Here is a 23,047-nt window from a genome sequence, read left to right on the forward strand (position 1 = left end):
GCAGCAGATTCACATCCTGGCCTGGTCTCGGAGCCCGGGGCTGCAGGCTCGTTGGCATCCCCAAGTGCTCAGCACCAGGCTCAGGCGCAGCTCTGCCCAAATTAATTCCACCTGTGTGGCTGTTTAACTGACTGCCAACCTGCCTGCGGGCCACAGATTCCAGAGATGCTCACCCTCAATATTAATGGAGCTTTTCTGCTGTGAGGGAAGGGAAAGGAAAGCTAAACACAGTTATAAGAATAAGCACCGACAGCAGGGAAAGCTGGAAAAATAAAGGGTGTTTCATTCAGACAAATGCTAAACCAACCCACTTCAATCAATCACTGCCTTCCCTCGAGGAGGCAAAAATTGCTTTATTAAATCTTGATCAAGAAAAAAAGGGAAGATCTTCATTTAAGGAAAAAAAGAGGTTTGAACTATGATAAAAACAAAGATGAACATAATCCTTATTTACAACGAATTAAGCTCCTCTTTGCACTGTGGGGTACCTTCCCCAGTGATGGCAGATTGATTTTATTTCCTTCACAAACACATTTGCCTGGCTTGGCTTCCCCGAGAGCCTCCATTCCACTCCAGCTCTGCTCCCACAACATTTCTGCACGTGGAAATCCAGCATTTACCTTTTGCTGTTTTTAACTCAAAGCCCGAGACCATGATTCTGTCCTAGAAGAAAATTAGCTTGTGCTAATTGAGTGACAAAAATAAACAAAACCAAAACAAAACAAAACAAAAAAAACCAAAAAAAAGCAAAACAAAAAACAAAAAAAAAAAAAACACACAAAAAAAAAAACCCAAAAAAAAAAAAAACCAAAAAACAAAAAACAAAAAAAAAAAAAAAAAAAAAAAAAAAAAAAAAAAAAAACAAAAAAACACCAAAACCACCCCCAAACCAACAAAAAACCAAATCACTGCACCACAAATTGCATGGGACTTTTTTTTTTTATTTTCAATGTTTACAGAGATGGAAATAAATACAGGAAAGAGGAGATTCTTTTAAAAGAAATCAATCAAGTCTTCAAACAGGAAAAATTGTATCCAAGAGTTGTTTCAAACCGGCCACCATTCCAGAGATCAGGAACAGGGTGACAATAATGGGAAAAACTCAAGGTAAGCATTGCCACAAATCGGTGTCGGGAGCCAAAATAACCACGCTACAGCAGATTCTCACATATTTACAACATACCTATCATACAAAATCAGTGGGAGTGTTCAGGGAGTGATTTCTTCTCTGTCCAGTGTATTTAAAGTTACACCAGAGCGTTTGGTGGCTTGGCTCCTCTCCCCAAACATCCACAGGAGCGTTTCTGCTTTTGGCAAAGTTTAAAAAATCCTTTGTATCGCAGGAATTCTTCATCCAGCGTGGGCTTGTGTGCATTTCCACCCTTGTCTGCTGCTCAGAGGGCAGAGGCAGCCAGGCTGTGCCTGGGCTCCTCTCCTGGGCTGCAGGATGCAAAGGTGTCCGTGGTGCCAGGGAGCTTCAGGGGGCTGGGAGCACCTTGAGAGAGAGCCAGGGAGGGAAAAGCAGCCCAGTTAAACACAGCACCCAGGCAGGATTCACACACACAGCAGTTAACTCAGCCTAACCCTGCTTGATCTGCTGCTCCAGCTCAGAAACACCCACGCAGATTGTCTTTACCCCTTCCCTCAGAACACAGAGTTTGAAAAAAAAGTTATTAATTTGCTCTTTATAAGTTCTGACTTGCATTTAAAATGTAAAAATGCTCTTTTAGATCCTTTTTTTTTCCCAGTCTAACAAGCAAGGTATTTTTCTAAATATAAACCCTGCAGTCTGCTTCTCTCGTGCCAGCTCCGTGCTGCATTGCTGATTTAATAAAGGGCTCTGGGGAAGGGCACAGACCGTGCCACCAGCAGCTCCTCCTGCCATGTCCCCATGTCCCCATGCATGGACAGCTCTGGGCAGGCAGGCAGCGCTGCTTCATCCTGCATCCCTGCCCTGCAAGGAGCTTTCCATGGGCTGCCTGCCCCCTCTAGCGTTGGAAAGAAAGAACAGGGGAAAATAGCTCCTTTAAGGCTTTTTTGGGGGGTTTTTTGGGGGATTTTAATTCTGAAAACAAACACGACTCCACGGAGCTGACTTTGGCCCAGCTCCTCTGAGGTCTGAGCATCTCCTTTTATTTCCCCTCATTTCCCTGTTCTGGGGGACGTGGCTGTTTTGGGTGAGGTTTAACAGGCACACAAAGTGAATACTGAAGGTTCTCAGCACAAGGCAGCCATGCAGAGCCAGGTGGTACAAAAGGCACTGAGAGCTCGGGGCAGGTCTGTCCTGAGCCCCCTCTGCTCCAGCACAAACAGCCCCAGCTCCCACAGCATCTGTGCTCCAGACCCTCCCCAGCCGTGGTGCCCTCGCTCCCCCAGCTCAATGTCCTTCCTAAACCGGGGACACGGCACCCAAACTGTCCCTGCTCCTGCTGGCCACAGCATCCCCAGCTGTCCCTCCCAAACAGGACACGTCCTTGTCCCCAGAGAGCTGAGCAGTGTTCAGGTGAGTGCCACCCCCACGAGTGCCATCCCCACGAGTGCCACCCCCACGGGTGTCAGCCCCATCAGTGCCACCCCCATGGGTGTCAGCCCCATCAGTGCCACCCCCATGGAGCAGAGCAGCATTCAGGTTGAGAGTCACCTCCGTGAGTGCCACCCCCATAAATGCCACCTCCATGGAGCAGAGCAGCATTCAGGCTCAGTGCCACCCTGGGGGCAGCGTCAGGGGTGGCTCCATATCAGGTGTGGCTCAGTGCCACCTGGCAGTGCCAGGGCTGTCTCAGTGTCCCACCAGGGCAGTGTCAGGGCTGTCTCAGTGCCACCCTGGGGGCAGTGTCAGGGCTCAGTGCCAGGGCTGTCTCCGTGCCACCTGGGCAGTGTCTCAGTGTCCCACCGGGGCAGCGCCAGGGGTGTCTCAGTGCCACCCTGGGGGCAGTATCAGGTATGGCTCAGTGCCACCCTGGGGCAGTGTCCCAGTGCCCCCCTTGGGGCAGTGTCAGGGCTGTCTCAGTGTCCCCAGGGCAGTGCCCAGCTGGCACGTCCTCACCTGGCAGCCCCAGCAGGTGCCCCGTGCTGTGCTGGCGGGTGATGTGGTGCCAGTAGGCGCTGCGGGGCAGGGGCACCACGGTGCCCAGGGACACGGCCCGCTCGCTCCTCCTCAGCTGCAGCTGCAAGGCACGACAGGGTCAGCCACACCCGCAGCACGCCTGGCTCAGCAACTGCTTCTGACAGGAATGCCAGCTACACATACTGCACTAAATGTTATCACCGAGCAGAATTTAATAATAATAATAATAATAATAATAATAATAATAATAATAATAATAATAATAATAATAATAATAATAATAATAATAATAATAATAATAATAATAATAATATAATAACAATCCTAAGTAGTAATAATAATAATAATCCTATATAATATATTGAACAAACTAACTTTGTACCCACAAACATTGAGGAATGTGTGTGTCCTTGTTGTTTTTATCAGCAATTGCTTTTCACAGGAATTCCAGTTATACATATTGCCTTGAATTTTATAATCGAGCAGAATTTAATAATAATAATAATAATAATAATAATAATAATAATAATAATAATAATAATAATAATAATAATAATAATAATAGGTATACAGATTGCCTAAATGTTATAATCAAGCAGAATTTAATGATAACAATAAAAAAATTATTATTATTATTATTATTATTACTACTACTAAAAATTGAATGAACTAACTTTGCACCCACAAACACTGTGGAATGCGCACTTACCCTTGAACAGGAATTCTACTTATACAGATTGCTCTAAATTTTATAATCAAGCACGATATAATAATAATAATAATAATAATAATAATAATAATAATAATAATAATAATAATGTAATAATTATATACAGTATAATTCTTAAATATAATAGCATAATAACTAAAGCATGATAATTACTTCATTATTAATAGTAAGAATATTAATAATAATAAAATAATTACACTGCTAATGATGATTACGGCAATACCAATAACACTCCCCCTGAAGAGCCCAGTCTGGGTGGGTGCCCCTTGCGGACCCCCCTGCCCGTGCCCTCCCCTGCCCACCCTACCCTGGAGTCCTTGGCGCTCTGCAGCAGCCGCTGGTGCTGCTCGGCGATGGCCAGGGCGGCCGAGTGCACCTTCTGGTAGATGGCCTCGCCGTGCCTGGTCTGGAAGATGAAGAGCCCCTCTCCCGTGTCACACATCCTGCAAGGCACAGCACAGCCAGGGCAGCGCAGGGTCCGGCCCCGAGGGAGTCAGAACCTCCCCGAGCCACCCCAAAACCCCCTCGCACAACCAGGGGGGAACAGGAGGGGACAAAGTCATTGCCACCCTCCGTTCCTGCCTTTTCTCAGCCTGGAAATGGGAAAAAGTCATTGCCACCCTCTGTTCCTGCCTTTTCTCAGACAGGAAATGGAACAAAGTCATTGCCACCCTCTGTTCCTGCCTTTCGTCAACCTGGAAATGGAACAAGTTATTGCCACCCTGTGTCCCTGCCTTTTGTCAACCAGGAGGGGACAAAGTCATTGCCACCCTGTGTTCCTGCCTTTTCTCAGCCTGGAAATGGGAAAAAGTTATTGCCACCCTCAGTTCCTGCCTTTCCTCAGCCTGGAAATGGGAAAAAGTTATTGCCACCCTCAGTTCCTGCCTTTCCTCAGCCTGGAAATGGGAAAAAGTTATTGCCACCCTCAGTTCCTGCCTTTCCTCAACCAGGAAACGGAACAAAGTTATTTCCACCTGTTTTTTGCTTTTTCTCAACTATGAAACGGAACAAAGTTATTTCCACCTCTCTGTTCCTGCCTTTTCTCAACCAGGAGGGAACAAAGTTATTGACACCTCTGTTTCTGCCTTTTCTCAACCAGGAAATGGGAAAAAGTTATTTCCACCTGTTTTTTGCCTTTCCTCAACCAGGAAACGGAACAAAGTTATTTCCACCTGTTTTTTGCTTTTCTCAACCAGGAAACGGAACGAAGTTTTTGCCACCCTCTGTTTCTGCCTTTCTTCAACTTGGAAATGGAACTTGGGATCATTTAGTAAGGAGGTAATATAAGAGTGGATCTTGGGTCCATGAAATATCTCTGAGAGTTGTTCTCAATTTTGGTTCCCAGCAAGAACCAGGAGAGCACTGGGGCTCTGTGCCCTCAGGACTTGGAGCTCTGGAATTTGTTTTGTCTTTCTGCCGAGGGAAAAGCCATGGAAAACCACAGGGACAAGCAGCCACTGATACAACAGCCACAGAGCTACAAATGGACGTGCAGAGAATACAGGGAACATGAAAAAAACCACAAAAACCAAAGGGCATCATTGCTGTCTGTGCTTGTGTGCAGCCCTGGTGCATTCCCTGACACCCAGCTGCTCCTTCACCGCTGCAAAGGCTCTGGAGAGCTCCTGCACAAACCCAGATTTTTATATTTAGGCTCTATCTGGAATCTGTGTCAGGCAGGATTAATTTGTCTTCCCCTTTTGGACTTTTAATGAGTTTTGCAGACTTTTGTCTTCCTCTTGAAACAACAAATACAAATTTTATGTGGCTTTTTTTAGGGGTGTAGATTTGTTCCAGTATTTTAACAGGTGTTTGTATTTGTTTCACTATTTTAATTGGGTTTTGGGACTTATATTTGTTTCACCATTTTAATTAGGCTTCTGGGGCAGTTACACTTGTTTCAATATTTTAATTTGCTTTGAGGGGGGTTATATTTGTTTCAGTATTTTAATTGGGTTTTTAAGGAGGGTTTATACTTGTTTCAGTATTTTAATTGGGCTTTTTGGAAGGGTTTATATTTGTTTCAGTATTTTAAATGGACTTGTTGTGGGGGTTATATTTGTTTCTGTATATTAACTGATTGGCTTTTTGGGGGGGAGTTTATACTTGTTTCAGTATTTTATTGGATGATTTTTGGGAAGGGTTATATTTGTTTCAGTCTACTAATTTGGTGTTTTGGGAGGGTTTATACTAGTTTCAGTATTTTAATTGTATTGCTTTGGGAGGAGCTATATTTGTTTCAGTATTTTAATCAGGCTTTTGGGGAGTTATATTTGTTTAGCATTTTAATTTGATTTCTGAGGGGGTTATATTTGTTTCACTATTTCAATTAGTCTTTTAGAGAGGAGGCGTATTTGTTTCAGTATTTTAATTTGGATTGGGGGAGGGGTTATATTTATTTCAGCATTTTAATTGGGCTTCTGGGGGGTTATATTTGTTTAGCATTTTAATTTGGTTTTTGGGCGGGTTATATTTGTTTCACTGTTTCAATTAGGTTTTTTTTTTTTTTTGGGGGGGGGGGAGGTTATACTTGTTTCGCCCCTTTAATTGCAACGGGTCCAGGCTGGCTTCTGGCTGCAGATCAGCTCCCAAACCCTTGGAAACCCTTGGGGAAAGGTGGAGACACCCCCGGGAAGGCAGAGAGGAGCCAAGCCCACCCACAGGAGCCAAATCCACCTGCAGGACCCAAATCCACCTACACGACCTGAGCCCACCTGCAGGAGCTGAGCCCACCTGCAGGACCCAAATCCACTCACAGGACCCCAGCCAACCTGCAGGACTGTGGAGAGCCTGGTTCAGTTCCCAGGCTTGATTCTGTAAATAACTAGGTTCTCAGACACCTTTTCTATAAACAGTAAGATTCTCAGACAGTCTTCCCATAACAGGCAAAACATTCTGTCCTTGGGCTCTCTGGGAACAGATAGCTGCTCTGGGAACAGATATGAAGGTTTTGAGAACTTTTCATATCACAGTGAGAACGCTGGTCCTGTTTTCAATAAACAAACCACGGGTATTGTAAAACAAAAGGAGGGGTTAGAGTTCTCTCTGTGACCTATCGTGAGCTCGAATTTTGCAATATGCATGAAGTTAATTAACACTGTTATATAAAGTGGCTGATTTGGTCAATAAATCGGAGTCGATGCTGATCAAAAAACAACAAGATGGGTCTTCTCCCTTCGCTTTCAACACAGGAGCCGAGCCCACCTGCAGGAGCCGAGCCTGTTAGCGTTCAAAAACACATAATCACGGAGCGATTATATGTGGTGCTTTTTATTAAGAGCTCTGGGAATCGGGGTATATTCAACCCAAATCTGATTCCGACCATACATGCGAAATGATCATGTTTTATACTCCGTCGTTACATAACTTTCACGTTAATTATTAAACTTATATTGTTCTATTGTATACATAAATTTAGCCCCTCTCTGAATTTCCAACATAGTTTCTCACTATTCTTCTTATGGTTATATAATAATTACATTTAATTACTAAACAATCATCACATCTAACAATTATATAATTTATCATACTGCTTACGCAGGTGCAGTTGATCTGGGAAAGCACAAAGCCTAACATTTCAGATTCTATCTTTAACTTTTTCCAGGGTTCCACTATCAAGCCCACCTACAGGAGCCGAGCCCACCTGCAGGACCTGAGTCACCTGCAGGACCCAAATCCACCTGCAGGAGCAGAGCCCACCTACAGCACCCCAGCCCACCCACAGGAGCCCAAATCCACCCACAGGACCCATGCCCACCCACAGCACCCATGCCCACCTACCTGCCCGCCTCGAAGGTGAACCAGGCTGGGTCGCGCCCGTAGCGCCGCAGGGCACTGAGAGGCCACGAGACCAGTTTGACTCTGGGATTCTGGATGTCCCAAAGACAGATATTCTCAAATGTTATCTGCAAGGTACATTCCCCATGCACATCTAAATTAGGGGATGGCATCAAATACACATTGAATCTCTCTGGGAGAAAAACAAAAGGTTAGTCTAAAATCCCTGCCCAGCACAGGTGCAAGTCATTCAAGGAATTTCCTATTTTCCATCCCTATTGTTTGCACTTGGAGCTAATCATTCCCACACAAAGAATTCCTTCTATAACGCTGTAAACCCCACGTTTGGGGCAGTCAAATGCTGCACCCAAAGGGCATCAAATATTTGTGTGTGCACTCAGAGCCTGAGGACAAGTGCACCAGCATAATCCTGGTATTTGCAAACAGCTCATAAAGTTGTGAGCAATTTGTGAATAAATCCAGTGCCTGAGCAGGTAATGAGCTCATTTGCACAGGAAAGTGGAGTAGCCACGGGCTCAGGTTTTGCATGCAATTACTGTTATTTATTATTCTCTTTACAAAGCCTCAGCCACTGACATCACACCAAAAAGACACACAACAAATCGTTCCCATCTCCAAGAGCAGCTAACTGATCTGAGAAAGGGAAGTGCTACTCCAAAATAATTCTAGATAACTTATTTATTATCTCCGGTAGCAAGAGCCAAAAATAAACCCCCAACCAACCAAAACCAACACCCCAAAACAAGCAAGGAGGACTTGGAAAAACAGTTTTGCTCCTTTTAATTTCCAATATCATTATGTACAGTCTAAAAGGCTTGAAAATAATGCAATAAAAAATGGAAAATGTTGATATTTCTGTACCTACCACTCTGCTCCCTCTCTACTCCAGATGCCAACAAGTCAGGCTCTCCAAGGCTAATGTCATTAATTCGCGTTCCCAGGCACTCCATCTGCAGCACCTTGCACCACTCATCTGCCTCAAGCTCTGCACAAATGCCCAGAAAATCTCTGTGTGGGTACATCACGTTTATAATTCCACAGCCAGCGCTCCCAGCGCGCCTGTTCGACCCACCTGAGTCACAAGCGAAGGTTCTGGAGGTGTCATCACTGAAATAAATGCCCACTGCGTGCTTCTTGGTGCCTTTGGGCAGCCTCGAGATGCTCTTCACGCTACTGAGCTCCGTGACCTGGGAAAGCACAATTGGGGATTGGAGTGGGGAGCTTGGAAAGGGATCCGTGCCTCGCTGGGGAGCAGAGGAGGGGAAGGAGAGGGAGAGGAGGGTGGGACAGCACCAGCAGGGCCAGGGTCTCTGGGATGGCTCCTGAGGAGACGCAGCCCTGCAGGAATCACCTCATGGGAAATGCCAGGGGAAATTCTGTGGTGGTGCTCACAGGGGTCCCAGGGTGAGGGAAGGGACGAGGATCTGACTCCATGCTTCAGAAGGCTGATTATTTTATGGTATATATTACATTGAAACTATACTAAAAGAATAGAAGAAAAATTTTCATCAGAAGGCTGGCTAAGAATAGAATAGAATAGAATAGAATAGAATAGAATAGAATAGAATAGAATAGAATAGAATAGAATAGAATAGAATAGAATAGAATAGAATAGAATAGAATAGAATAGAATGATAACAAAGGTTTGTGGCTCGGCTCTCTGTCTGAGCTGACTGTGATTGGCCATTAATTACAAACAACCACATGAGACCATTCACAGATGCACCTGTTGCATTCCACAGCAGCAGATAACCATTGTTCACATTTTGTTCCTGAGGCCTCTCAGATTCTCAGGAGGAAAAAATCATAAGGAAAGGATTTTTCATAAAAGATGGCTGTGACAAAATTCCGTCCTCCCTTGGGAGATGCAGCAGCCACATCCTCCAATGTGGTGGATGTTCACAGGGTCCCATGATGAGGAAGAGATGAGGATCTGACTCCATGTTTCAGAAGGCTGGTTTATTATTTTATGATATATATTATATTAAAAGAAAATTATATATTAAAACTATACTAAAAGAATGGAAGAAAGGATTTCATCAGAAGGCTTGAAAGGAATAGAAAGGAATAAATAACAAAAGCTCGTTAAAAGGAATAAATACTCTCAAAGGACTCTCTGAGAGTCCAAGCCAGCTGACTGTGATTGTCCATTAATTAAAAACAACCAGCACTGACCAATCACAGATGCACCTGTTGCATTCCACAGCAGAATATAATTGTTGTTTTTCTTTTCCTCTGAGGGTTCTCGGCTTCTCAGGAGAAAAATCCTGGCAAAGGGATTTTTCATAAAGTATCATGGTGACGCCCCAGCTCTGCAGGACATCAGTGAGGGACATCATCCAGGACATCACCACCCTGAGGGAACTGCAGCCAGGGGAAAGGGGGAACCAGAGCTCCCTCCAGGCTGAGCAATATTCACACGAGGGGCAGCAGAAACACAGCCTGGGGCAGCAGCACCACAGAGGGGCAGATGGGAACCCAAAGGATTCACCCAGTTTGGAGCTCCAGCACAGTGCAGAAAAGCTGCTCTCTGTATTATTTTTTTATTGAGGGAAAGTTGAGGATTTGTTAGGACTGCTCCACTTCAAAAAAAAAAAAAATAAAAGCAAAAATAAAACCACAGTTTTCATTATCAGAAAGTGTTTTAAAGATTCAGAATCAGATTTCTGTTGTTTGGGTGCCAAACAATGACTGGAAAAAGCTTTTACACCCAAAGCCCTGAGCCTGGTGCCTCACTCCTCACTCCCAGCTAAGTGACAGCAATCACTAAAATAAATGTTCAGCAGCTCCTCCTCCTCAGCAGAGTGGTCAGACTGGAAACATTTCATTTGCCACCGATACAGTTTTTTCCTGGAAAACAATTACACGTTCCACAATCCAATTTTCCAAATGGATTATTCCATAAACAGGCAGAAAAGACTGCTTAAATGACTCCTGCTGTTGCAAGGCAAGATTAATACAATCAGATTAAAACCCAGCCCCTCGAGGGCTCAGTGCATTCCTGTCAGCAGGACACAATTAGCTCAGCTTTTATTGGAATATTGAGGATTCTGGCACATCACTAAGGCAAAAGAAATAAGAATTTCCTCCTTCCTCCAGTATTTTGTTCAAGAATGTGGCAATTTGTGGTTGCTTATTTATTTTTAACAAGTGAAAACCAGACACTCACCTGAAAAGCAACTCGGTCTGCAGATTTTGCAGCCTGAATTCTAATTATTTTCCCTCCCTTGTGGCACCAAAGGAATTATGTGGGCAATTTGCTTTGTGTATGCAAATTCCCAGTTCACTCCATAAACCCCAGCTGAGTGCTCCCACATTACCTCTATTTTAGGGCACTGTGACCTTCCCACTTTTAAAAAATAGAGCAAGATTAGATTAGAAAGGATTTAAAGGTTAATATTACACCAAAAGAATTATTTCTGTTTAACACATTATTTCTGTTTTACACCTCCAGCGGTGAGGATGTCCCCTTTAGGGTTTTATAATGGATAAAACCTCCCCCAGGACTGACGAGGGCTGTTCAAGCTTTGTATTTTTATCAATTACTTTCTCAATAATTTTATGTTATCAATAATTTTTTCTCAATTATTTTCTCAATAATTTTATGCTATTAATTATTGTATTGATAATTTTACGTTATCAATAATTTCATCAATAATTTTACGTTACTAATAATTTTCCTCAATTAGTTTGAGAGAAGCCTGTTCCTTACCTTGTGGTAGCACCTGAAGTAAGCAGCTCGTTCATCTGAGAACTTCTCCAGCCTCTTGGGCCCTTTGCTCGAGGCCTTTTTGAACACCAGCCAGCATCTCTGGTAAATCTGGAGGCACAAGAGGATGAACTTGGCATCTGCACTGAGCTGAGCACCAGCAGCACCAACAGGGAAGGGAAATCCTCAATCAGCTGTGGAACCCCAGGAGTTCATGGGGAACACAAGCCCAGGCTCTTTTTTTGGGCCCAGCCAGAAACCCTCGTGTGCGAGGAGGGTTTTGGTGAATTCCGTATTTTGTGAATTGTGTACTTTGTGCATTTTGTGAGTAAGGGTGCTCTGTGAACGCCAGGAGTAATGGACAATGCAAAAAGCAGATTGTTTAAGCGCAGAACCCAGGACCATCCTGTCGCTTTGCTCCCAGGGTCGAACTGAATTTAAATCCAGGTCATTTGGGGCAGGCTCTGTGCAGGGTGGATTTAAAATCACCTTTTCCATCTCTCCATCTCCTGCCACATTCCCTGCAGCCCTCTCAGCTGAGCTCAGCCTGCCCACAGAGGCAGGAATTGCCAGCCCTGCCAACTGCTCACAGCCCACTCTCCATCATCACACCTGGCAGCTTCGAAATAAACCCAAACTGCCACCAAAAACAGTGGGATTTCGAGAGCAAAACAAAAAAATAACCAGACAGGCCCTCAGCAAGTGGCTCACAGCATGAATTCAGTGATCAGTGATGGCATCCCAGCCATCAAATACCATTTATTTTACTTTTTCAAGTCCAAAAAAGCCATTCTCAACCTATTTAGTCAGTTTACCAGTAAACAATTAACCAATGCCACAAAATATCTCCCCAAATCTCTCACAATTCATTATCAATCCCACTAAAACCCAGAATATCTAAACCAAATTTCTCCCCTGAAACACCCCATGAACCTCAACATTTAGAAATCCCTAATCCTTATATAAATCCTTAATATGGCTGAATAAAGCAGAAAAAACTCCTCTGCTGAAGGCCATCAGGGGAGAGAAGAGCCATTCCAGAAGAAGAGCCAAGAAGCATTTAGAGCAGAAACCCTCCCTTGGCAGGGACAGCTGAGGAAAGGCAGCCAGGCCGGGGCTCAGTATCAGACCTGGCTCCTTGAACATCTGCTGAGCTTTGTGCAAGGGCACGGTTCATGCTGGGCATGGAACTGGAGAGAGCCAGCCTGGGACCGGGACTGGGCAGCAGGAACAGCAAAGGCTTCCCTGGGGCTAAACTGGGCTCTGGGCAGGCAGCGGGTGCTGCCAGCAGCTGGATCTGCAGCTGGATGTGCAGGATTTGCAGCTGGATCTGCAGCTGGGTGTGCAGGATTTGCAGCTGGATCTGCAGCTGGGTGTGCAGGATTTGCAGCTGGATCTGCAGAATTTGCAGCTGGATCTGCAGCTGGATGTGCAGGATTTGCGGCTGGATCTGCAGGATTTGCAGCTGGATCTGCAGCTGGGTGTGCAGGATTTGCAGCTGGATCTGCAGCTGGATGTGCTGCCCCGTCACGGCACAATCCTGGGAGCAGCCCTGTGCGGGATCAGGGAGCTGCAGGGTTTGCAACGATTCCTGTGTGCCAGAGCACCTGGCTCTCCAGCTCCACAGGCCATGGGGCACTGCTGAGCTCATTAACACTCACAGAGCTCGCTAATTAGGGCACGGGATGCTCTGGGTGACGGCCACCCCAGCCACAGCAGGGCAGCAGGCACGGCTGGGAGCCGCCCCACGCCTGGGCTCCCTCACAAACTCAGCTTTTCATCCCTCACGGCACACAAATTTCTCTGCAGGAGCTGCACTTGCTGTACTTTCAGAGCTGGACTCGTGATTTTAAGATGACACCTAAGAAGACTCCAAAAAAAAAGGGGGCGGAAGTTGCACAGGAACAAACCCTTTGTGCTAATAAAGCAACTTTTCCAGCCCTGAGCTGCCACATCCAAAGCCAGCCAGGGGAGAAGGGCTGCAGCTGCTCCATCCCTGAGCAGCCCAGCTGTGCCTGAAAACAGAATAAAAACCTGCAGACCTGGGGTGATGATGCTTGTGAGGAGCTGCCTGCAGAGCCCAGGTGACAAACACCCTGCCAGCATCCCCCAGCAGATGGGATAATGGGAATAATGGGAATAATGGGAATAATGGGAATAATGGGAATAATGGGAATAATCTCCCACTCCCGGCCTGCTGGCACCCTCTGGCACCAGCTGTGGGCTGCAGGGAGCACCAGAGGGGTTTCTGTGATCAATTTTTCCAGAGTTTCTGCCATCCCTGCAGACAGCTCCAGGTGTGCAGCGAGCCCTGGCTCAGCACAGGTGAAGTCACCCCATTGCTCCCCATTTCCCCAAAGCACTGCAGGCAGAGCTCAGTGCCCGGGAGCAGCTGTGGAACCCCAGGGATGGGCAGGAAGGGCAGAGGGAGCTGCCAGGGGGTGCCAGCAGGCTGGGCTGCACCAGGGTGGGCCTTGGCAGGGGAGAGAGGGACCCTGGCACATCTGGAGTGATCCTGCCCCTCTGCTGGGCACATCTGGAGTGATCCTGTCCCTCTGCCCAGCCCCATGAGGCACATCTGCAGTGCTGTGTCCAACTGTGGGCTTCTCAGAACACAAAGCTCCTCTTTATTTGTTTTTTTGGGTTTTTTGTTTTTGTTTTTGTTTTTTTTTTGGGTTTGTTGCTGTTGTGCTTTGGTTTGGTTTTTTTGTTTTTCTGGGTTTTTTTTGGGGGGGGCGGTTTGGTTTTTTTTTTTTGTTTTTTTTCTTTTGATTTAGATGAATGGAGCAATGCTGAGTTAAAGAAGCACTGAATAAAAGGACTGCAGAGCCAGTATTTCCCTGCTAGAATTCCCCCTTCCACCCTCTTCCAGCCCTCCTGCCCCTCTCCAGGTTGCTCCATGCACAAACCCAGCCCGTATGAATTCCTCACGTCTCACCTGGGTAATTAAAGGCTGAGTTCAGGAGTTCATTCACGTTTAGGAAGATCCAAGCTGGAGAAAGCTGCATTAAAAATGTCCATAAAAGCTCTGCACTCCTGCATTTACCAGGGAATGGCCACTTGTGTTCCAGCACAAGCACCGTGCCAGGAGCTGCCACTCACTGGGATGAGCTCATTCAGAACAGATCAATGCAGAACAGCAGCAAACATCCCCCCTCACCTTCCTGGACACATCCACAGCAAATTTTCCTTTGCCAGACAGAGAATTCATTGAGAGCTCCCCAGACAAACATTACTTGGCAAGCAAAGGGACAATTTAACCTCTTACACTGGCATCACTGAGGGGAAACACCACTCTGTTTACCCTACTGATCTCCTGAACCGAAACAAGTGACATTATCAGCAAAACAACAACAACAAAAACCCCAACAATATCCATTCCAGCAGCTTGAACTCTCGCTGGCATTTCTGACAGCACTTGATGAAGCCAGACAAAAAGATAATGGAGCAGTCCATCATCTTCCCCAGCGTTCCTGAAGCTACACAAACACCAAATTAAGATGTCAGGCTCAAATTAAGATGTCACTCTCAGGAGCAGCCCTTGCATCTGTTACTTTCTCTCAAGTGTTTCCACAGGCTCTGCAAAATGTCATTTATCCCTGATCTCACTGCAGGGCAATGCCCTGCACAGCAGAGGGAGAATTTCACACTGGGGAAGGAGCTGCTGATGGAAAGGCCCCAGAAGCACCACAGAGGGAATTTCACCTGTTTATAATCAGGATTCCTTTCTCTTCCACTGCCTGGGCAATCATCCCTGGCACACCGTGCAGGCTGGGGCTGTCACCTGCAGAAATCACAGATTTTTCTACCAAAAAAGAGGAAATAAGGAAAAGAGCGCCAGGATCCACAACCAGCAGGCCATGGAAGTGTTTGGGATAAAGGAAAAGGGTCAGATTTGCTTTAAACTTGTTACAATGAAATATATATCTTAAACAAGATGGCAAATGGGTAAGAGGCACTTGTTTAGGAGTCAATTCAGCCCATGGAAACATTTGGAATTGATTGACTTCACAAAGTAAGCCCAACTTTCAAAGAGCACAGAAGGTGATTTATCTGAAAACAGGCTGGAAAGCACAAAAAAACCATTCCTCCTCCAAAGATGTGCCAACATCAAAGCAAGAGTTCCATATTCCAAATAATGATCTGTATAATGTTTTGGGGAAAATCAGGAATAGTTCTGAGGTTTGTCCTTTCTGGCTTTTGGTGGGGTTCTTTGGGAACAAATTAAGACCCTCATCATTCCGTGCTGTTCCCACAGGTCAAACACCAAAAGAAACAAAATGTGATTCCACCAGGGGAGCTGCAAAACTTCCTTGTACCCCCTCCAGAGGCAGGCTGAGCACCTGATCCCCCAGCACAGGGGGGACCCCATGAGGACACATGTCACTGTGATATTTCATGAAAAATCCCTTCTCCAGGATTTCCTCTCCTGGGGAGCTTCAGCTTCTCCATGTTTTGTTGCTTTGGAATGGGATTTGGAGAATTGTTTACCCAGCATGTGAATTGTTTTAATTTAATGGCCAATCCCAGCCAGCTGCGTTGGACTCTCTGAGTCTGTCATGGGTTTTTATATTCATTCCCCTCCAGCTTTCTGATGTATCCTCTCTCTTTCTTTAGTATAGTTTTCGAATATAATATACAATATATACTACATATTATATACTATATATTATATACTACATATTATATACTACATATTATATACTATATATTATATATTATATATTATATACTATATATTATATATTTAATTATATTATACATTATATTTGTATATAATATACAAATGTATATAATGTATATATACATTATCTATATATTTGTATTATACATTATATTTGTTATATAATATATAATATATAATATATAATATATAATATATAATATATAATATATAATATATAATATACAATATACAATATACAATATATAATATATATAACAAATATAATGTAATATGATGTTATCTAATATAATATAATATTATCTAATATATAATACAATATAATAAATGTAATATAGTAAATGTAACTTAATAAATGTAATGTAATAAATGTAATGTGATGTGATTAATATAATATAATATAATATAATATAATATAATATAATATAATATAATATAATATAATATAATATAATATAATATAATATAATATAATATAATATAATATAATATAATATAATATAATATATCAGCCTTCTGAGAACCTGGAGTCAAATTCTCATCTCTCACCTCATCCTGGGCACCCTCCCAACACCCCAACAGACCCAGACCTGGCCTCTGATCCCCCATCTCTGTGCCACACCAAACCCACTGGGTTTTCTGCCCCAGTGCCCAGAGGGAGCTGCTCTGGCCTTCGCTGGGATCCCTCCCCTCATCAGCTCCAGGAAAAGGCTCCAACCTCCCCAGGAATGTTCTGGATGCCATCCCTGCTGCCACTGACAGGCTCCAAGCAATAAGAAATCTTAATATCTGTGAATATATTCTAACACCTTATCTGGCAGCTCGGGAGAACTCTGAATTTCCAGGGAGATTAATATCCTGCGGGTTGCACTTGGTGCCTGAGAAATCTGTTCAGTTTTTCCCTCTCTCCAACTTCCAGACTGAGAGGAGCTGCAGAGGTGAGCAGAGTTTTATTAATAAAGCTTCTTCAAACTGAGACACAGCAACTTTTTCCCTTCTCCTTCCCCCAGCCTTACATCATTCTCCTTTCCAGTTTTCACAGCCCAGGCTCTGAAATGCTCATGCTGACTCGCTGGCACACGTACCCAGGCGCCCAATCTCCCCCATCCACCATATGGTTCCAGTCCCGCAGATCGTCTCTCCCCCGCTCTGCCTCTCCTCCCGGCGGCGTTCGCAGCCCCAGAGCCGCGCAGAGCCCGGCACAGAGCACGGCACAGGGCGTGTGCAGCACCAGGCTGCTCAGCGAGGCTGCCACAGCGCTCACTGCAGCCCAAACCCAGCACAGCCAACCCTCCGAGCTCCATCCTTCCACAGTCAGACCTTTCTGCTGCCCTTCCACAGTCAAACCTTTCTGCTGCACTGGGCGAGCCCTGAGCTTCGGGCAGGAGTGTCCCTATAGGACAGGAAAGAACACAAACTCACACTGCTGCTCTCAAGGTGAAGAAAAGGGAAGTTTATTTTCTGACTCCAACATTTATAGATTTCCAAAAGTGACAGCGGATTGGAGGGTGACAGTGCCGCCTCTCCAATGACACTGGACAGACCATCAACTCTCTCTGCTTCTATAAAGGAATGCAAAACAACGAGTTATTTACAGAAAGTTCACTACAAGAATGTCAACATCAGAAGGCTGAGAAAATCTTAAAAAACCAGGCTGACATAGGAGTTTCTCCAAATTTCTAGGCACAGGCAGTTTTCCCATCTGAAATGAGGGTGTGCAGCCAGCGCTGGCGCTCTGTGGGAACAGCCCTGGACAGAATTGCTGGGTGTTCCCAGCTCAGCCTTGGCCACTGTGCACAGGGAACTCCTCACCCAGCACTGCAATAAACACAGCAAGGCTCCACGCCCTCCCCATTGCAGGTGAAAGTTTAACATTGCCAGGAAACCACTAAGCAGAGCAAAGCAGGCAAGCCAGAAAATGAAGAACTAATTTTTGTGACGTTGTTCACAGGGGTTTTCAGGTGAGGGAAGAGATGAGAATGTTGACTCCATGTTTCAGAAGGCTTGATTTATTATTTTATGATATACATTACATTAAAACTATACTAAAAAGAATAGAAGGAAAAGAATTATAACAAAGGCAGCTGCCTCAGACTCTCTGTCCAAGCCAGCTCACTGTGATTGGCCATTAATTACAAAAAACCACACGAGACCAATCACAGATGCACCTGTTGCATTCCACAGCAGCAGATAACCATTGTTTGCATTTTGTTCCTGAGACCTCTCAGCTCCTCAGGAGGGAAAAATCCCAAGGAAAGGATTTTCCATAAAAGATGTCTGAGACAATTTTTTTCCGCTGAGTTTTTCAATCAATCCAGCAGCACTCGAGCATTTCCCAGGGGCAAACAGCTGGCTGCAGAGCTGTGGCAGCCCCAGCTCCCTCCTGGCACAGGCCGAGGGCTCAGTTACCACAAACCCTGCAGGCAGGGCTGCCCACGAGTGCCCCAAGGGCAGAGGACACCCCTGGCTCCACATTCCTTCCCCCTGATGTGATGGAGATGCTTTGGGCCAGGCAGGCTCCTCGGGCACAGAAACCTGAGCCCCACAGATCCCATTTCTGTCCTCAAGGAGGGTCACACTAAAGAGGGAACAGCTCCAGCACTCACATCTCCCACCAGGGCTCAGGATACTGAAGGGGAAGCTCAGCCTGGACAGGGAGTGCAAACCCAAAAAGCGAGCCTGGAACCAGCACACTTTTCCCTAGTACAGCTCCTCATGCTCAGCAGTGCTGCAAACCCCTCCACTTCAAAGATCTGCTCCTGTTCTGATTTTAATTGGGATTTTTAATTGAGCCAGCCCAAGCTGAAGAGAAAGCTCAGGTGTGTTCACATCCCAAAAATGGAAAGCCAAGAACAGCTTTTCCACCAGGGAAACATCTCCACAATGCACTCCCCCCTCAGAAAGGTCACACCTGTACCCACAGAATAAGGCACGATCTGAAAATCATGAGCACAAAAATGACTTTTCAGACAGAGAGAAGCCATAAAGCAGCAGCCCTGCTTCATGCTCAGATATAAATCCCTTTATCAGCTGCCAAAGCGCTGAGCGTCCCTCCCCAGACACAGACACTGGTGGTCCCTGGCAGAACCCCTGCTCCCACAGCAAATCTGATTTTGCCCTGCTTTGGAGCTCTCTGGAGGTGCTGCCTCTGCCCTGTCAGCATTTCCCAGCTCACAGCCTCCCGTGTGTCACTGCTAATAATGACACACCAGCCCAGGCAATGATCCTCCTCCCCACAAGGGTGGAAAGAGCCAGGAGAAAGCTCACTCTTCCTGAATAAATCTGGCTCTGCAGAAGACACATGTGGCACAAATGTTGCTATGGAAACCATTCTATTAAATAATATTCAATTAAACTCACACGTTCGAGGCACACAGGAAGGGTTCAGGTGCAGAGCTAATTAGCCCAAATTCAATTTCGGAATTACAAAGCAGGGCCTGGCAGAGCTGTCACGTTCCTTTCAGAGGGGGCTGGGGTTAGAGCAAGCTGCTTCTCTGCTCCCCTTTCATTCCAAAGGTGGCACCTGCAGCCCAGGCCCTCAGGAAAGCCATTTCTGAGGCAATCTGAGCCATTTCTGAGGCGATCTGTGCCATTCCTGAGGCAATCTGAGCCATTTCTGAGGCAGTCTGAGCCATTTCTGAGGCAATCTGTGGCTGCCGGTTCCCTTGGAGATGGAGCTGCCACAGGGGCACAGGCAGGGGCTGCATCCAGCCCGGAGAGCAGTGCTGGGACTGCAGCGGTGCCCGCAGCGCGGGGCAGCGCCTGCAGCGACTCCCACTCGCATCCTGCCACACAGAGGGAGCTGAGATCCCTCAGCCACCAGAGCCCGGCAGGGTTTTCCTTCCTGATGGTTCCACGGCCTGGGGGAACCTGTCTGAAAGTTATTCTTCCATACTTTGAAGTAATTTCTTCCCTTTCTCCCTTCCTTTTCTTCCCTTTCCAGCACCTGGGTGTCCCACAGCCCTCCCCAGCTGTGGGAAACAACCTGTTGGCTGTTTAAACAAAAACAAAATAACAAAATAATTTGTTCTAAAAAAAAAAACCCCAAATAACAAAAAACAAAAGCAACCTGTTGAAATCCATTGCTCACCCTGTGAAGGAGCCAAGCCGACAGCAGCCACTGAGTGAGACTGAATTCAGGCTCGGCCAGCCCCAGGTGTCCCATCACACCTGAAGTAGGAGGAAGGGGCACCAAGGAGCAGGGACAGGCTCCAGCCCTGCCTCCAGAGACCCCAGACTGGTGATAATTCCCCATTGCTGCACATCAGGGCACTGGGCTGGCAGCAGCTCACAGAAAATGCCACAGGGAGAATCTGCAGCCACATCTGCTCTCGAGTCATGGGCCAACCCTTCCCAAGCTGGAAACTAAGCAGCCCTGAATCATAACCTGTGTATGGTCCATAAAAAAACCCCAACAAGCCAGCATACCTACACTTTGTAGGCTGTAGGTCCATAAAAAAAGAGGAAGAATATTTCAGATAATGCTCTTTTTAATGATACCACATCCAACTCATCAGCTTTGCAGGGAGAGCAGGCTGGAGACCCAAGTCTTGCTTTTAATGCCTTTTAAAAAGGTTGATTTAAGAAGCACCTCCCAGTGTACTCTGAGTAGAGGGGGCAGAGAAATGACATTTTTACAGCTGTCACATCTCCTAAGAGGGCATCCGGCCCTTCCTCAGCAGCAGCACCCTCAGAGTGGTCTGGAAATAAAGGAAAGGCACCAGCACTGACAGCATTCACGACTATTGTGTGGTTGGATAAAACCTTACTCACACCTTCATTGAGCTTTGCTGTTACAGCATGGGAAAACGCATCACAGTTTAATCTTACTCATCCTTTACACCAGAGCAAACTGCACACTGTAATGAGGCTCAATCAGGACACAATTGTGCCCAATTTACTACAATGGCATTCCCTCAAAATGTCACAGAATCTCGTGGTTTTACAGCATGAGCTGTGCCTGCCAGTGCAGGGCTGAGAAATGCAGCCTGATGGAAGAGTTCTCAATGTTTTCTGTTTCCAAAGCAGCCAGGGAGATGCAAGTTCCCAAAACTGTGGAGAAGTCACTGCCCACAATGGGCACGGCAAGAGAAGGGAACTGTAACTGCAGTGGCTTTCAGAGGACCACAGACACTCCCCCGAAATGAACAAATTCTGGAGTAATACAACAGCGTTTAACACAATAAATCTGTTTCTTTCCGGTCCTGCGAGGCAGATACACCAACTGAAATGTTCAATACACACACACAGCCTTCTTCCAGGTGCATCCCCTGGGCCAGGCTCCCTCAGGGACACGGAGCTCTCCAGAGGAGCATCCCTGGAACTCCAGAGCTCACCCCAGAACCGGGATCACGCCACGGCCCCAGAACAGCCTGGAAACAACCCCAATATTACACCAGCACCTCAGGGGGGCTGCGGGAATTTTCATTTGGTGCAACTCAAGCGACTCTAAAAGCCCCGAAAACACCGCAAAGCTTCACCTGCCCCACGCAGGAGCCCAAACCCGGAGCGGCAGCAGGAACAGGAGCACCCGAGCGCTGCAGGGTCCGCGCAGTTATTAGGGCAGATAGTTCCTACATGCAGTTATTAAGGTAGATAGTTCCTTCACGCAGTTATTAGGGCAGATAGCTTTGGGACTTTGATTGTATTTAGGATGAGGAAAACGGTTGCGTATAGGTAGAAGTTGAGGGGGGTGAGTTTAGGGCTGTAGATAATAATGATTGCTATTCAAGCCTAGGTGGGAGGTGGAAGAAAAAGCTAGGATTTTTCGAATTTGTGTTTGGTTGAGTCCTATTCATCTTCCTAGGGCCTGCCGGAGCTCCAGCACCCCCAGCCCTGCCCGGAGCTCCCGCACCCCCGCCCCGGGCACGGCCCCAGCCCCGGGTCCCTCCCGGAGCCGAGGACAGGGACGGCGGCGGAGGCAGCGCAGCATCCCCGGCTGCCGACGGGAGAGATTGAGAAAATAAATATACCCATCCACACCTATATACAATGCACATTCAGGTGCCTTCATTGTTCTCTCCTCACCCTTTTGTTTCCTGCGGAAAAACCCACCCAGCTCAGTTTGCATAAAGAGGACAAAGGAGCGTCAGGGGAAAAGAAATAAATAGCAAAATGCCCAGCCCTGGGCAGGTTCCCCGGGGCACTCACCCCCAGCCGGCGGCTCCGGATGCGCACGTAGCCCTGCTTGACGATGTCGTTGAAATTGGAGGCCATCCTCGCCCGGGACAGGCGGCGGCGGCGCCGCTCAGCCCGCCCGCATGGCCGGGCAGCGCCGGCCGCACCCGGGAGAGCGGAGCGGAACAGAACAGAACAGAACAGGACGGCACCGCCCCGAGAGAACAGAACAGCACCGCCCCGGCTGGGACAGCACCGCCCCGAGAGAGCAGCACCGCCCCCGGAGCGCCGCCCGGAGCGATCCGCACCGCCCCCGAGTATCCCGCATCTCTCCGCCCCGCTCCACGCCGCCCTCTGAGCGATCCGCCCCGCACCGCCCTGAGGAGCGATCCGCAGCTCTCCTGGAGCGATCCGCACCGCCCCTGAGTTTCCCGCATATCTCCGCACGACCCCTGAGTGACCCGCATCTCCCTGCACCGCCCCTCTGAACATCCCGCATCGCCTCCGGAGCGATCCGCACCGCATCCGAGCATCCCGCACCGCCCCGCACCGCTCTCTGAACGATCCGCGCCACTCCCGGAGCGAGCCCGCAGCGCTCTGCAAAGCCCCGCACCGCGCCCGGAGCGCTCCGCTCCGTCCCGCCCCTCCCCGCATCTCCCGGAGCGCTCCGCTCCGTCCCGCCCCTCCCCGCATCTCCCGGAGCGCTCCGCTCCGTCCCGCTCCGTCCCGCTCCTCCCCGCATCTCCCGGAGCGCTCCACTCCGTCCCGCCCCTCCCCGCATCTCCCGGAGCGCTCCGCTCCGTCCCGCCCTTCCCCGCATTTCCCTCGGCGCTCCGCTCCGTCCCGCTCCTCCCCGCATCTCCCGCAGCGCTCCGCTCCGTCCCGCACCGCCCCTGGCCGGGGACTGAGCTGTCCCAGCTCCATCCCGCTCTCCCCGTGCGA

The 23,047-nt window shown here is 47.2% G+C and overlaps 1 protein-coding gene across 1 annotated transcript; it reads right to left on the reverse strand.

Annotated features, from left to right (window-relative positions):
- Positions 1 to 920: 920 nt before the first annotated feature.
- DOK5 (docking protein 5) lies at positions 921 to 22,318 on the reverse strand. The gene is made up of 8 exons (XM_063172615.1): positions 22,139 to 22,318; positions 11,308 to 11,415; positions 8,668 to 8,782; positions 8,461 to 8,580; positions 7,578 to 7,767; positions 4,105 to 4,240; positions 3,047 to 3,167; positions 921 to 1,495 (listed from the first exon to the last, which is right to left on the reverse strand). Exons 1-8 carry the CDS (start codon positions 22,202 to 22,204, stop codon positions 1,395 to 1,397), a joined length of 957 nt encoding a protein of 318 aa, XP_063028685.1. The 5' UTR covers positions 22,205 to 22,318; the 3' UTR covers positions 921 to 1,394.
- Positions 22,319 to 23,047: the final 729 nt, after the last annotated feature.

Source organism: Melospiza melodia, chromosome 19, assembly GCF_035770615.1.
Source record: "Melospiza melodia melodia isolate bMelMel2 chromosome 19, bMelMel2.pri, whole genome shotgun sequence".
In the NCBI taxonomy this organism is placed as follows: domain Eukaryota; kingdom Metazoa; phylum Chordata; class Aves; order Passeriformes; family Passerellidae; genus Melospiza; species Melospiza melodia.